At 49.5% G+C, this 15,092-nt stretch overlaps 1 protein-coding gene across 1 annotated transcript in view; it reads left to right on the forward strand.

The window, feature by feature from the left end:
- Positions 1–2,716: 2,716 nt before the first annotated feature.
- Positions 2,717–15,092, forward strand: part of FERMT3 (fermitin family member 3) — a 36,076-nt gene continuing 23,700 nt past the window's right edge. Inside the window, exons 1-3 of the mRNA XM_038764977.1 lie at positions 2,717–2,796; positions 5,123–5,300; positions 11,861–12,094. Of these exons, the coding sequence (XP_038620905.1) occupies positions 5,141–5,300; positions 11,861–12,094 (394 nt within the window). The 5' untranslated portion in view covers positions 2,717–2,796; positions 5,123–5,140. The remainder of the gene's footprint in view (positions 2,797–5,122; positions 5,301–11,860; positions 12,095–15,092) is intronic.

Genomic DNA, 15,092 nt, shown 5'->3' on the forward strand with positions numbered 1-15,092 from the left:
GAGGAGACACAAGCCTGGAGGGAGGGAGAGAGAGCAGGGGCAGAGATGGAGATTTGGGTGTCATCGTGTAGAGATGGTAGTTGAAGCCGTAGGAGCGAATGAGTTCACCAAGGGACGAATGAATGAATGCATGAGGGGTGCTGAGGGGGAGAAGATCAACAATTTATTTCCAGCTAGTGAGAGAAGAGAATGGTGTTTCTTGTCTGATGAGGTAGACAGGGTTTCCCTCCCCTAAACCCAGAAGTCCAGTGCTTAGTTCTTGGCTCACTGAACCTCGAGGTCCTTATAGCTATTATTATTATATATAGCATACGTGATAATAATTAATACCTTGGTTTGTGTACAGTGATTTTCTTCCTAAAGTGCTGCTCTCACATTAATCATTAATTTTTGTCCACACAACCACTCTGTGAGGTTGGTAGAAGAGCAGATGTGTTTATCCTCATTCTGCAGATGAGGAAACTGAGGTAACGAGAGGTTAAGTAACTTGTCCGCAGTCAGGCAGCAGGCCAGTGGCAGAAAGCAAACTCAAGCGCAGATCCTCCAGCTTCCACACCGATGCTCTTCAGTCGATAGATTAATAATAATAATAATAATAATAGTAATAATTGTACTTGTTAAGCACTTATTACTCTATTAATTTATTTTACTTGTACATATCTATTCTATTTATTTTATTCTGTTAGTATGTTTGGTTTTGTTCCCTGTCTCCCCCTTCTAGACTGTGAGCCCACTGTTGGGTAGGGACTGTCTCTATATGTTGCTGATTTGTACTTCCCAAGAGCTTAGTACAGTACTCTGCACACAGTAAGCGCTCAATAAATACGATTGAATGAATGAATGAACTGAGCGCTTACTGTGTGCAGAGCACTGTACTAAGCACTTGGGAGAGGACAATATAACAATTAACAGACACATCCCCTGCCCACGTTGAGCTTACAGTCTAGACAACCTTAAGCAGGAGCTGTCGACTGACCTCCTGTCCATTTACTGTGCAGAGCACAATAATAATAGCAATAATAATAACGGTATTTGATGTTGATGATGATGATGATGATGACTCCTAAGGCCCTACTGAGAGCTCACTTCCTCCAGGAGGCCTTCCCAGACTGAGCCCCCTCCTTCCTCTCCCCCTCGTCCCCCTCTCCATCCCCCGTCTTACCTCCTTCCCTTCCCCACAGCACCTGTATATATGTACATATGTTTGTACATATTTATTACTCTATTTATTTTACTTGTACATATCTATTCTATTTATTTTATTCTGTTAGTATGTTTGGTTTTGTTCTCTGTCTCCCCCTTCTAGACTGTGAGCCCACTGTTGGGTAGGGACCGTCTCTCTATGTTGCCAACTTGTACTTCCCAAGCGCTTAGTACAGTGCTTTGCACCCAGTAAGCGCTCAATAAATGCAATTGATTGATTGTGATATTTGTTGAGCATTTACTCGGTGCCAGGCACCGTATGAGCACACGAGGTCCTCGTGTCTCTCCCCACTTCAATCCATACTTCATGCTGCTGCCCGGATTATCTTTGTCCAGAAACGCTCTGGGCATATTACTCCCCTCCTCAAAAATCTCCAGTGGCTACCAATCAATCTGCGCATCAAGCAGAAACTCCTCACCCTGGGCTTCAAGGCTGTCCATCACCTCGCCTCCTCCTACCTCACCTCCCTTCTCTCCTTCTCCAGCCCAGCCCGCACCCTCCGCTCCTCTGCTGCTAATCTCCTCACTGTACCTCGCTCTCACCTGTCCCGCCATCGACCCCCGGCCCACGTCCTCCCCTGGGCCTGGAATGCCCTCCCTCTGCCCATCCGCCAAGCTAGCTCTCTTCCTCCCTTCAGGGGCCTACTGAGAGCTCACCTCCTCCAGGAGGCCTTCCCAGACTGAGCCCCTTCCCTCCTCTCCCCCTTGGCCCCCTCTCTATCCCCCCCATCTTACCTCCTTCCCTTCCCCACAGCACCTGTATATATGTATATATGTTTGTACAATTTATTACTCTATTTATTCATTCATTTTACTTGTACATATCTACTCTATTTATCTTATCTTATTAGTATGTTTGGTTTTGTTCTCTGTCTCCCCCTTTTAGACTGTGAGCCCACTGTTGGGCAGGGACTGTCTCTATATGTTGCCAATTTGTACTTCCCAAGCACTTAGTACAGTGCTCTGCACACAGTAAGCGCTCAATAAATACGATTGATGATGATGATGAGGTCGGACACAGCCCCTGCCCCACATGGGGCTCACAGCCTCAATCCTCATTTTCCAGATGAGGGAACCGAGGCCCGGCGACGCGACGCGACTTCCCCCTTCTAGACTGCGAGCCCACTGTTGGGTAGGGACCGTCTCTCTATGTTGCCAACTTGTACTTCCCGAGCGCTTAGTCCAGTTCTCTGCACACAGTAAGCGCTCAATAAATACAATTGTTTGATTGATTGATTGATTGACTTGCCCGAGGTCACACCGCAGGCGAGCGGCGGAGCTAAGATTAGAACCCAGGTCCTCCTTATTCCCAGGCCCGGGCTCTATCCACTAGGCCACGCTGCTTCCCTTTCCTCCGCCTGCTTCTTCTGTTTCCCGTGGGGTCCCGTTGGCTTCCGGGGAGTGATTGGGTGCCACCTTCGGCCCTCCCCCTTGTCACTTGTCATCCAGTGAAGATAGAGAAGTGAAGAGTCAGAGGAGTGCCCTCGGCTGAAGGAAGTGAAAAAGAGAACACGGCGGCCTGCGGTTCTGGGGGAGGAATCCCTAGTGTTGGATCCAGAGGCCCCCGAGACCCCCCGACTCACCCCGAGCAAGGTAAGGACCCACTTCCCGAGGAGCGCCGCGTCCTGGCCTGCCCTCTTAGGTGGCCCGGCTAGCAGGCGTTGCCTCCCCTGTGCCCGCCCGGGCCATCCGCCGGGATGGGGATCGACCAACTTGTCCTTCCCAAGCGCTTAGTCCAGTGCTCCGCACACAGTAAGCGCTCAATAAATACGATTGATGGATTGACAGGGGATGCCATCCGCGAGGATGGGGAAGGTTTCTCCTGCCATTTCCTGTGCCGGTGCGCAGCTTCCTCTTTGGGGAGCGGTCAGGGGTCGACCCTTGCTTTCGGTCGGTCGAAATGGAGGAGGCCCGAACTCCCGGCTTGCCAGCGTTCGTTCATTCATTCAATCAATCAATCAATCAATCGTATTTATTGAGCGCTTACTGGGTGCAGAGCACTGGACTAGGCGCTTGGGAAGTACAAGTTGGCAACATATAGAGACAGGCCTTACCCAACAGTGGGCTCACAGTCTAATCGTATTTATTGAGCGCTTACTGTGTGCAGAGCAATGGAGGAGGCCCAAACTCCTGGCTTCCCAGCATTCATTCATTCATTAAATCGTATTTATTGAGCGCTTACTGTGTGCAGAGCATGGAGTAGGTCCAAACTCCCAGCATGCCAGCATTCATTCATTCATTCATTCAATCGTATTTATTGAGCACTTACTGTGTGCAGAGCATGGAGGAGGCCCAAACTCCCAGCTTGCCAGCATTCATTCATTCATTCAATCGTATTTCTTGAGCGCTTACTGTGTGCAGAGCACTGGACTTGCTTTCAGTCGGTCGAAATGGAGGAGGCCCAAACTCCTGGCTTGCCAGCATTCATTCATTCAATCGTATTTATTGAGCGCTTACTGTGTGCAGAGCACTGTACTAAGCGCTTAGGAAGTACAAGTTGGCAACATATAGAGAAGGTCCCTACCCAACTGTGGACTCACTGTCTAGAAGGACTGGACCAGCACTAGCGATAATAATAATCGTGCTGTTTCTTAAACACTGACTACGGGCTAATAATACTAATAAGGATGGTATTTGTTAGGCACTTACTATGCACCAGGCACTGTTCTAAGCGCTGGGGAAGATCCAAGATATTTGTGTTGGACACAGTCCCTGTCCCATGTGGGGCTCACAGTCTTCGTCCCCATTTTACCCATGAGGGAACTGAGGCCCAGAGAAGTGAAGGGACTTTCTCAAGGTCACACACCAGTCAAGTGCAGCGTGGCTCAGTGGAAAGAGCCTGGGCTTTGGAGGCAGAGGTCTTGGGTTCAAATCCCGGCTCCGCCAATTGTCAGCTGTGTGACTTTGGGCAAGTCACTTCCCTTCTCTGGGCCTCAGTTACCTCATCTGGAAAATGGGGATTAAGGCTGTGAGCCCAACGTGGGACAACCTGATCTCCTTGTATCCTCCCTAGTGCTTAGAACAGTGCTTTGCACATAGTAAGCGCTTCACAAATGCCATCGTTATTATTAGTAAGTGGCAGATCCGGGATTAAAACCCACAACCTTCTGACCCCCCCAGTCCCGTGCTCTATCCATTAAGCCTTACTGCTTCTCAATAAAGCAATTCCTTCCACCCCAGGTGGGGACTCGAACCCACAATCCCTGGCTTAGGTGGAGAGGGAAGCGATTACTACATCCCGGGGGCGTCACAGGACCAACCGCTGGGGTGGGTACAAGATAATCAGTTGGGACCCAATCCCTGTCCCACATGGGGAGGGAAAATAGGGATTTAATCCCCATTTCGCGGATGAGGAAACTGAGGTGTGGATAATAATAATAACAATAATAATAATAATGATGGCATTTATTAAGCAGTTACTATGTGCAAAGCACTGTTCTAAGCACTGGGGAGGTTACAAAGTGATCAGGTTGTCCCACGGGGGGCTCACAGTCTTAACCCCCATTTTGCAGATGAGGTAACGGAGGCACAGAGAAGTGAAGTGACTTGTCTAAGGTCGCCCAGCAGGCAAGTGGCAGAGCTGGGATTAGAACCCAGGCCCTCCTGTCTCCCTGGCCTATGATCTATCTACTAGACCATGCTACAAGTTCTGTCGTATTCTCCTGAACGCTAAGTTGATCGATGGCGGGGTGAAATAGCGGGGCGTGAACAGCAGCTCCTATTTGTTGCCCAACCGAGCCTCAGTTCCCCCGGCTCCTGGTGCTCTTCCATTCGAACAAAACCGACTCCGACTTCTCTTCCTCCCCCTAACCTCGCAAACCGCCTGCAGGCTAGGAAGTGGAGCAGACAAGGGTGGCCCCCGAGGCAGGGAGGGCAACACAGGCCTTCACTCTGCCCCCTCGCTACGTCCTGCCAACAGGCCCCGGGCCCCGCAGCCATGGCAGGCCTGAAGACGGCAAGCGGAGATTACATCGACTCCACCTGGGAGCTCCAAGTTCTCGTCGGGGAGCAGGAGACCGAGTCTGAGCCTGTGGTCCTGAGGGTCACCGGGGAAATGCACATCGGAGGGGTCATCCTGCAGATCGTGGAAAAGATCCGTGAGTGGCCTCGGACCCCTCTATATCCGGGAGGGTGAGACGCCTCCCGCCCCCCTCGCCCAGCCCTGAGCTCCAGGGTGGGTGGCTGTGGGGGGTTGGGGGAGATGTCCCCATCGCCTTCCACCAAGGCGGCTCCCCTCCTCCCGGAAACCTGGTCCCCACTGGCTCCCCCGGCCTCACGCCCTGCTGTGCCGCCTATGATAAGACTTCCAGGGTGACTCAGCCTCCATTTTAATCATTTGTTCCCAAAACAGAAATTCCCCCAACTTCCCCTCTTCTCCCTCCCCCTCTTCCTGTTCTCCCCACCGCCTCCCCCTGCGGGGGAGGCCAATCCCTTCCTCTTCCCCACCAGTCAATCAATCAATCAATCTTATTTATCGAGCGCTTACTGTGTGCAGAGCACTGTACTAAGCGCTTGGGAAGTCCAAGTTGGCAACATCTAGAGACGGTCCCTACCCAACAGCGGGCTCACAGTCTAGAGAGGGGAGACAGAGAACAAAACCAAACGTATTAAGAAAATAAAATAAATAGAATAGATACGTCCAAGTAAAATAGGATAATAAATATGTGCAAACATATATACAGGTGCTGTGGGGAAGGGAAGGAGGTAATCAATCAATCAATCGTATTTATCGAGCGCTTAATGTGTGCAGAGCACTGGACTAAACGCTTGGGAAGTCCAAGTTGGCAACATGTAGAGACAGTCCCTACCCAACAGTGGGCTCACAGTCTAGAAGGGGGAGACAGAGAACAAAACCAAACGTATTAAGAAAATAAAATAAATAGAATAGATATGTCCAAGTAAAATAGGATAATAAATATGTACAAACATATATACAGGTGCTGTGGGGAAGGGAAGGAGGTAATCAATCAATCAATCGTATTTATCGAGCGCTTACTGTGTGCAGAGCACTGGACTAAGCGCTTGGGAAGTCCAAGTTGGCAGCGTATAGAGACGGTCCCTACCCAACAGTGGGCTCACAGTCTAGAAGCGGGAGACAGAGAACAGAACCAAACGTATTAAGAAAATAAAATAAATAGAATAGATATGTCCAAGTAAAATAGGATAATAAACATGTACAAACATATATACAGGTGCTGTGGGGAAGGGAAGGAGGTAATCAATCAATCAATCGTATTTATCGAGCGTTTACTGTGTGCAGAGCACTGGACTAAGCGCTTGGGAAGTACAAGTTGGCAACGTATAGAGACAGTCCCTACCCAACAGTGGGCTCACAGTCTAGAAGGGGGAGACAGAGAACAAAACCAAACGTATTAAGAAAATAGAATAAATAGAAGAGATATGTCCAAGTAAAATAGGATAATAAATATGTACAAACATATATACAGGTGCTGTGGGGAAGGGAAGGAGGTAATCAATCAATCAATCGTATTTATCGAGCACTTACTGTGTGCAGAGCACTGGACTAAGCGCTTGGGAAGTACAAGTTGGCAACATATAGAGACGGTCCCTACCCAACAGTGGGCTCACAGTCTAGAAGCGGGAGACAGAGAACAGAACCAAACATACTAACAAAATAAAATAAATAGAATAAATATGGACAAGTAAAATAGGATAATAAATAGGTACAAACATATATACAGGTGCTGTGGGGAAGGGAAGGAGGTAATCAATCAATCAATCGTATTTATCGAGCGCTTACTGTGTGCAGAGCACTGGACTAAGCGCTTGGGAAGTCCAAGTTGGCAATATCTAGAGACGGTCCCTACCCAACAGTGGGCTCACAGTCTAGAAGCGGGAGACAGAGAACAGAACCAAACGTATTAAGAAAATAAAATAAGTAGAAGAGATATGTCCAAGTAAAATAGGATAATAAATATGTACAAACATATATACAGGTGCTGTGGGGAAGGGAAGGAGGTAATCAATCAATCAATCGTATTTATCGAGCGCTTACTGTGTGCAGAGCACTGGACTAAGCACTTGGAAAGTACAAGTTGGCAACATATAGAGACAGTCCCTACCCAACAGTGGGCTCACAGTCTAAAAGGGGGAGACGGGGGCGGGGGGGATGTCACCCTCCCTCAGTACTTCCATGCTGGACTGGGATGGACTGGGGAAATTCCCTGGTCTCGGGGAGCCCCCGCCACCCTAGGGGTAGGGAGTTTTGGGGGTGGTGGGCGGTAGTTCGCAGGAGCCCCCGGGACTCAGACAGTCTGGAGTAAGGGATGGGGAGCGGCGGCCTGCCGAGACCTCACGCCCTCCGCCCCCCGCCACCCCGAGCCAGTTGAAAGACCAGACAGGAAGACCTCAACCTCCCCCAACAGGAAATTGCAGCAACGCTGTGCTGGCGCAGCTGTGGGGGACGGGTAGAGTTCCCCAACCCTTCTCTCAACCTGCGGCGGGGATAATAATAATACTAATGAGGGCATTTGTTAAGCGCTTACTATGTGCAAAGCACTGTTCTAAGCGCTGGGGGGGGGTACAGTGTGATCAAGTTGTCCCACGTGGGGCTCACAGGCTTCATCCCCATTTTTACAAATGAGGTAACAGGCTCAGAGAAGTTAAGTGACTTGCCCAAGGTCACACAGCAGACTTTTAGACTGTGAGCCCACTGTTGGGTAGGGACTGTCTCTATATATTGCCAACTTGTACTTCCCAAGCACTTAGTACAGTGCTCTGCACACAGTAAGCACTCAATAAAATACGGTTGATGATGATGATGATGGTGGAGCCGGGATTAGAACCCATGACCTCTGACCCCAAAGCCCGGGCTCTTTCCACTGAGCCACGTGGGGATGAAGGCTGGGGGGGCCTTCCCGCCAAAACCTCAAACTAGATATGTCCCAAACAGAACCCCTCGTCTTTCCATCCAAATCCTGTCCTCCCCGCATCTTTCCCGTCGCTGTAGACAGTTCCACTAGCCTTCCCATCTCACAAGTCCGGAACTTCGGCATTGTCCTTGACCCGGCTCTCATATTCCATCTGTCACCGAACCTGTCGGTTCTACCTTGGCAATATATCGCTAAAATCTTGAGAAGCGGCGTGGCTCAGTGGAGAGAGCCTGGGCTTGGGGGGGTCAGAGGTCATGGGTTCTAATCCCGACTCCGCCACTTGTCAGCTTGGTGACTTTGGGCAAGTCACTTAGCTTCTCTGTGCCTCAATTCCCTCATCTGTAAAATGGGGATTAAGACTGTGAGCCCTGTGTGGGACAACCTGGTTTACCTTGTATCCCCCCCAGTGCTTAGAACAGTGCTTGGCACAGCCCCTTCCTTCCTCTCCCCCTCGTCCCCCTCTCCATCCCCCACATCTTACCTCCTTCCCTTCCCCACAGCACCTGGATATATGTATATATGTTTGTACAGATTTATTACTCTATTTATTTATTTATTTTACTTGTACATATCTATTCTATTTATTTTATTTTGTTAGTATGTTTGGTTTTGTCCTCTGTCTCCCCCTTTTTAGATTGTGAGCCCACTGCTGGGTAAGGACTGTCTCTATATGTTGCCAACTTGTACTTCCCAAGCGCTTAGTACAGTGCTCTGCACACAGTAAGCGCTCAATAAATACAATTGATTGATTGATAGTAAGCACTTAACAAGTACCACAATAATTATCATTATTAAAATCTTTCCTTTCCTCTCCATCCAGTCATTCATTCAATCGTATTTATTGAGCGCTTACTGTGTGCAGAGCACTGGACTAAGCGCTTGGGAAATACAAGTTGGCAACATATAGAGACGGTCCCTACCCTACAGCGGGCTCACAATCGCTACTCTGTTGATCCAAGCACTTATCCTATCCTGCCTTAACTAATAATAATAATATCTGTGGCACTTTTAAGCGCTTACTATGTTTCAGGCATTGTACTAAGCACTGAGGTAGATACAAGGTAATCAATCAATCAATCGTAAGTCTATGAGCCCCACATGGGACAACCGGATCACCTTACATCCCCCCCAGCGCTTAGAACAGTGCTTCTTTTGTTTGGTTTTGTTCTCTGTCTCCCCCGTCTAGACTGTGAGCCCGCTGTTGGGTAGGGACCGTCTCTAGATGTTGCCGACTTGCACTTCCCAAGCGCTCGGTCCAGTGCTCTGCACACAGTAAGCGCTCAATAAATGCGATTGAATGAATGCATGAATGGAATGCCCTCCCTCCACGCATCCGCCAAGCTAGCTCTCTTCCTCCCTTCAAAGCCCAACAGAGAGCTCACCTCCTCCAAGAGGCCTTCCCAAACTGAGCCCCCTTTTACCTCTCCTCTCCCCCATCCCCCCGCCCTACCTCCTTCCCCTCCCCACAGCACCTATATATATATATGTACAGATTTATTACTCTCTTTATTTGACTTGTACATATTTACTGTTCTATTTATTTTGTTAATGATGTGCATCTAGAACAGTGCTTTGCACATAGTAAGCGCTTAACAAATACCATTATTATTATTATTATCTAGCTTTAATTCTATTTGTTCTGACGACTTGACACCCGTCCACGTGTTTTGTTTTGTCGGCCGTCTCACCTTCCAGACTGTGAGCCCGTTGTTGGGTAGGGACCGTCTCTAGATGCTGCCGACTTGTACTTCCCAAGCACTTGGTCCAGTGCTCTGCGCACGGTAAGCGCTCGATAAATACGATTGAATGAATTGGCCTGTGACCCTGTTGTTGGGTAGGGACCGTCTCTATATGTTACCAACTTGTACTTCCCAAGCGCTCACGAGGTTGGGCAGTTCCCAACAGGGCTTCTGCCTGGGCTCCGCAGGGAGAACTCCTTAACAGAGACCAGGGATGAGGATGTGAAAGGGGAAGGGAGTCTAATAGGGAAGGCCCCGAGGGACATCAGCGCGGAGCTCAGCCAGCCGCCCTCCCTCCACCACCCCACCGGACAGCAGAGCTCACCCGTCCCCTCCCCACCTCAGACCCTTCCTTTTTCTATGGTATTTATTCAGTGCCGACTTTGTGCCGGACACCGTAGTAAGCCCTGGGGTAGACGCGAGGGTCCGACGCGATCCCCGTCCCACGCGGGGCTCACAGTCTTGATCCCCATTTTGGAGATGAGGGAACTGAGGCCCGGAGAAGTGAAGTGACTTGGCGGAGTTAAGTGGCGAAGCTGGGATTAGAATCAATCAATCAATCGATCGTATTTATTGAGCGCTTACTGTGTGCAGAGCACTGTACTAAGCGCTTGGGAAGTACAAGTTGGCAACATGTAGAGACGGTCCCTACCCAACAGCGGGCTCACAGTCTAAAAGAACCCAAGACCTCTTGTCTGCTGCTGTGTGACCTTGGGGAAGCCACTTCACTGGGTGCCTCAGTTCTCTCAACTGTAAAATGGGGGTGAAGACTGTGAGCCCCATGGGGGACACCTGATTATCTTGTATCTACCCCAGCGCTTAGAACAGTGCTTGGCACATAGTAATAATAATAATAGTGATGGCATTTATTAAGCACTTACTATGTGCAAAGCACTGTTCTAAGCGCCGGAGAGGTTACAAGGTGATCAGGTTGTCCCACGGGGGCTCACAGTCTTCCTCCCCATTTTACAGATGAGGTCACTGAGGCCCAGAGAAGTTAAGTGACTTGCCCAAAGTCACCCAGCTGACGAGTGACGGAGCCGGGGTTTGAACCCATGACCTCTGACCCCAAAGCCCGGGCTCTCTCCACCGAGCCACGCTGCTTCTCGACACGTGGGGCTGCGCTAGAGCTTGGGGCGAGCGCCGAGCTCTCCCAGCCCGGCCCTGCCCTCTGACCCCCGCGACTCCGGGGCGGCTCAGGCTGGGAGTCCCGGGGCCGGCGGACGGTGGGGGTGAGAAGGCCCCGATGCCAACAGTCCTCCCGTGCCAACCCCGCGCGCCCTTGTTGCCGGGGTGTTCACCTCGTTCTCGCCTGTCCCGCCATCGACCCCGGGCCTGGAATGGCCTCCCTCTGCCCATCCGCCAAGCTCGCTCTCTTCCTCCCTTCAAGGCCCTACTGAGAGCTCACCTCCTCCAGGAGGCCTTCCCAGACTGAGCCCCTTCCTTCCTCTCCCCCTCGTCCCCCTCTCCATCCCCCCATCTTACCTCCTTCCCTTCCCCACAGCACCTGTATAGATGTATATATGGTTGTACATATTCATTACTCTATTTATTTATTTATTTTACTTGTACATTTCTATCCTATTTATCTTATTTTGTTGGTATGTTTGGTTCTGTTCTCTGCCTCCCCCTTTTAGACTGTGAGCCCACTGTTGGGTAGGGACTGTCTCTATGTGTTGCCAATTTGTACTTCCCAAGCGCTTAGTCCAGTGCTCTGCACATAGTAAGCGCTCAATAAATACGATTGATTGATTGATTGATTGATTACTCTATTTATTTATTTATTTTACTTGTACATTTCTATCCTATTCATTTTATTTTTTTGGTATGTCTTGGCTTTGTTCTCTGCCTCCCCCTTTTAGACTGTGAGCCCACTGTTGGGTAGGGACTGTCTCTATGTGTTGCCAATTTGTACTTCCCAAGCGCTTGGTACAGTGCTCTGCACACAGTAAGGGCTCAATAAATACGATTGATATATTGATTGATTGATTGATTGATTGATTGTTGTCTCCTCCGTCCCTCCAGAGAAGAAGCAGGACTGGTCGGACTATGGCGTGTGGTGGGATCAGAAGAAGCTGTGGCTACTGCAGACGCACTGGACTCTGGACAAGTACGGGATCCTGGCGGACGCCCGCCTCTTCTTCGGACCCCAGCACCGGCCGGTCATCCTGCGGCTGCCCAATCGCCGGGCCCTGCGGCTCCGGGTCAGCTTCTCCCGGCCCCTCTTCCAAGCCGTCGCCGCCATCTGCCGCGTCCTCAGTGAGTACGGCTCTGACACCTGGCCACATGTTTCGTCTTGTCGTCCGTCTCCCCCTTCTAGACTGTGAGCCCATTGTTGGGTAGGGACCGTCCCTATATGTTGCCAACTTGTACTTCCCAAGCACTTAGTACAGCGCTCGGCACACAGTAAGCGCTCAATAAATACGATTGATTGATTGATTGTACTTCCCAAGTGCTTAGGACAGCGCTCTGCACACAGTAAGCGCTCAATAAATACGATTGATTGATTGATTGTACTTCCCAAGTGCTTAGTACAGCGCTCTGCACACACTAAGCGCTCAATAAATACGATTGAATGAATGAATGACTGCCCCGGCCCAGCCCCTCTGCCCATCAATCTGTCTATCAATCAATCGCGTTGATCGACCACTTATTGTGAGCACAGCACTTAATAATAATAATCAATCAATCAATCAATCAATCGTATTTATTGAGCGCTTACTATGTGCAGAGCACTGTACTAAGCGCTTGGGAAGTACAAATTGGCATCACATAGAGACAGTCCCTACCCAACAGTGGGCTCACAGTCTAAATAATAATAATAATAATAATAATAATGGCATTTGTTAAGCACTTACTATGTGCAAAGCACTGTTCTAAGTGCTGGAGGGGATGCAAGGTGATCAGGTTGTCCCACGTGGGGCTCACAGTCTTCATCCCCATTTTCCAGATAATAATAATAATGGCATTTGTTAAGCGCTTACTATGTGCGAATTACTGTTCTAAGCGCTGGGTGGGATACAAGGTGATCAGGTTGTCCCACGTTGGGCTCACAGTCTTCAACCCCATTTTCAGATAATAATAATAATAATAATAATAATGGCATTTGTTAAGCACTTACTATGTGCAAAGCACTGTTCTAAGCGCTGGGGGGATACAAGGTGATCAGGTTGTCCCACGTGGGGCTCACAGTCTTCATCCCCATTTTCCAGATAATAATAATAATAATAATGGCATTTGTTAAGCGCTTACTATGTGCGAAGCACTGTTCTAAGCGCTGGGGGGGATACAAGGTAATCAGGTTGTCCCACGGGGGGCTCACAGTCTTCATCCCCATTTTCCAGATAATGATAATAATAATAATAATGGCATTTGTTAAGCGCTTACTATGTGCAAAGCACTGTTCTAAGCGCTGGGGGGAAATACAAGGTGATCAGGTTGTCCCACGGGGGGCTCACAGTCTTCATCCCCATTTTCCAGATAATGATAATAATAATAATAATGGCATTTGTTAAGCGCTTACTATGTGCAAAGCACTGTTCTAAGCGCTGGAGGGAAATACAAGGTGATCAGGTTGTCCCACGTGGGGCTCACAGTCTTCACCCCCATTTTCCAGATGAGGTAACTGAGGCCCAGAGAAGTTACTGACTTGCCCAAAGTCACACAGCTGATAAGTGGCGGAGCCGGGATTAGAACCCGCGACCTCTGCTCCCAAGCCCGGGCTCTCCACGCTGCGTCTCTTGTACAAAGTGCACGGGAGAGTATATCAATCAATTGTATTTATTGAGCGCTTACTGTGTGCAGACCACTGTACTAAGCGTTTGGGAAAGTACAGTACAGCGATAAAAAGTGACAATCCCTGCGCACAACGAGCTTACAGTCCCCTTTTAGACTGTGAGCCCCCCTTTTAGACTGTGAGCCCCCCTTTTAGACTGTGAGCCCACTGTTGGGTAGGGACTGTCTCTATATGTTGCCAATTTGTACTTCCCAAGTGCTTAGTACAGTGCTCTGCACACAGTAAGCGCTCAATAAATAGGATTGATTGATTGATTGATAGAGGGGGGAGAGGTAGACATCAAAACAAATAAACAGACATCAAGACAAATCAATAAAATGACATATTTGGACATAAGTGCTGTGGGGCTGGGGTTTGGGGGGAAGAGCAAAGGGAGCAAGTCAGGGCGATGAGGAAGGGAGTGGGAGTTGAGGAAAAGTGGGGCTCAGTCTGGGAAGGCCTCTTGGAGGAGATGGGCCTTCAGTAAGGTTTTCAAGCCAGTAGAATAATCGTCTGGTGGATTTGAGGAGGGTAGTCATTAAGTTGTATTTATTGAACGCTTACTGTGGTATTTGTTAAGCATTTACTGTGTGCCGGGCACTGTACTAAGCACTGGGGTGGATACAATAATAATAATGTTAGTATTTGTTAAGCGCTTACTATAAAAATAATAATGGCATTTATTAAGCGCTTACTATGTGCAAAGCACTGTTCTAAGCGCTGGGGGAATACAAGGTGATCAGGTTGTCCCACAGGGGGCTCACGGTCTTCATCCCCATTTTACAGAGGAGGTAACTGAGGCCCAGAGAAGTGAAGTGGCTTGCCCAAAGTCACATGGCTGACAAGTGGCGGAGCGGGATTGGAACCCATGACCTCTGACTCCAGAGCCCGGGCTCTTTCCACTGAGCCACGCTGCTTCTCTATGTGCCGAGCACTGTTCCAAGTGCTGGGGCGGGGGGATACAAGGTAATCAAGATTGTCCCACGTGGGGCTCACAGTCTTCATCCCCATTTTACAGATGAGGGAACTGAGGCACAAATCGGGTTGGACACAGTCCCTGTCCCACATGGGGCTCCCAGTCTCAATCCCCATTTTCCAGCTGAGGTAACCGAGGCCCAGAGAAATGAAGTGACTGGCCCAAGGTCACGCAGCTGACAACTGGCAGAGTCGGGATTCGAACCCATAACGGAGAAGCAGCGTGGCTCCGTGGAAAGAGCCCGGGCTTTGGAGTCAGAGATCAGGGGTTCAAATCCCGGCTCTGCCAACTGTCAGCTGTGTGACTTTGGGCAAGTCACTTCACTTCTCTGGGCCTCAGTTGCCTTATTTGTGAAAGTGGGATTAAAACTGTGAGCCCGCTGTGGGACAACTTGATCACCTTGTAACCTCCCCCAGCGCTTAGAACAGTGCTTGGCACATAGTAAGCGCTTAACAAATGCCATCATCATCATAACCTTCCAACTCCTAGGCCCAGGCCCTATCCAC

Source organism: Tachyglossus aculeatus, chromosome 22, assembly GCF_015852505.1.
Source record: "Tachyglossus aculeatus isolate mTacAcu1 chromosome 22, mTacAcu1.pri, whole genome shotgun sequence".
Lineage (NCBI taxonomy): Eukaryota > Metazoa > Chordata > Mammalia > Monotremata > Tachyglossidae > Tachyglossus > Tachyglossus aculeatus.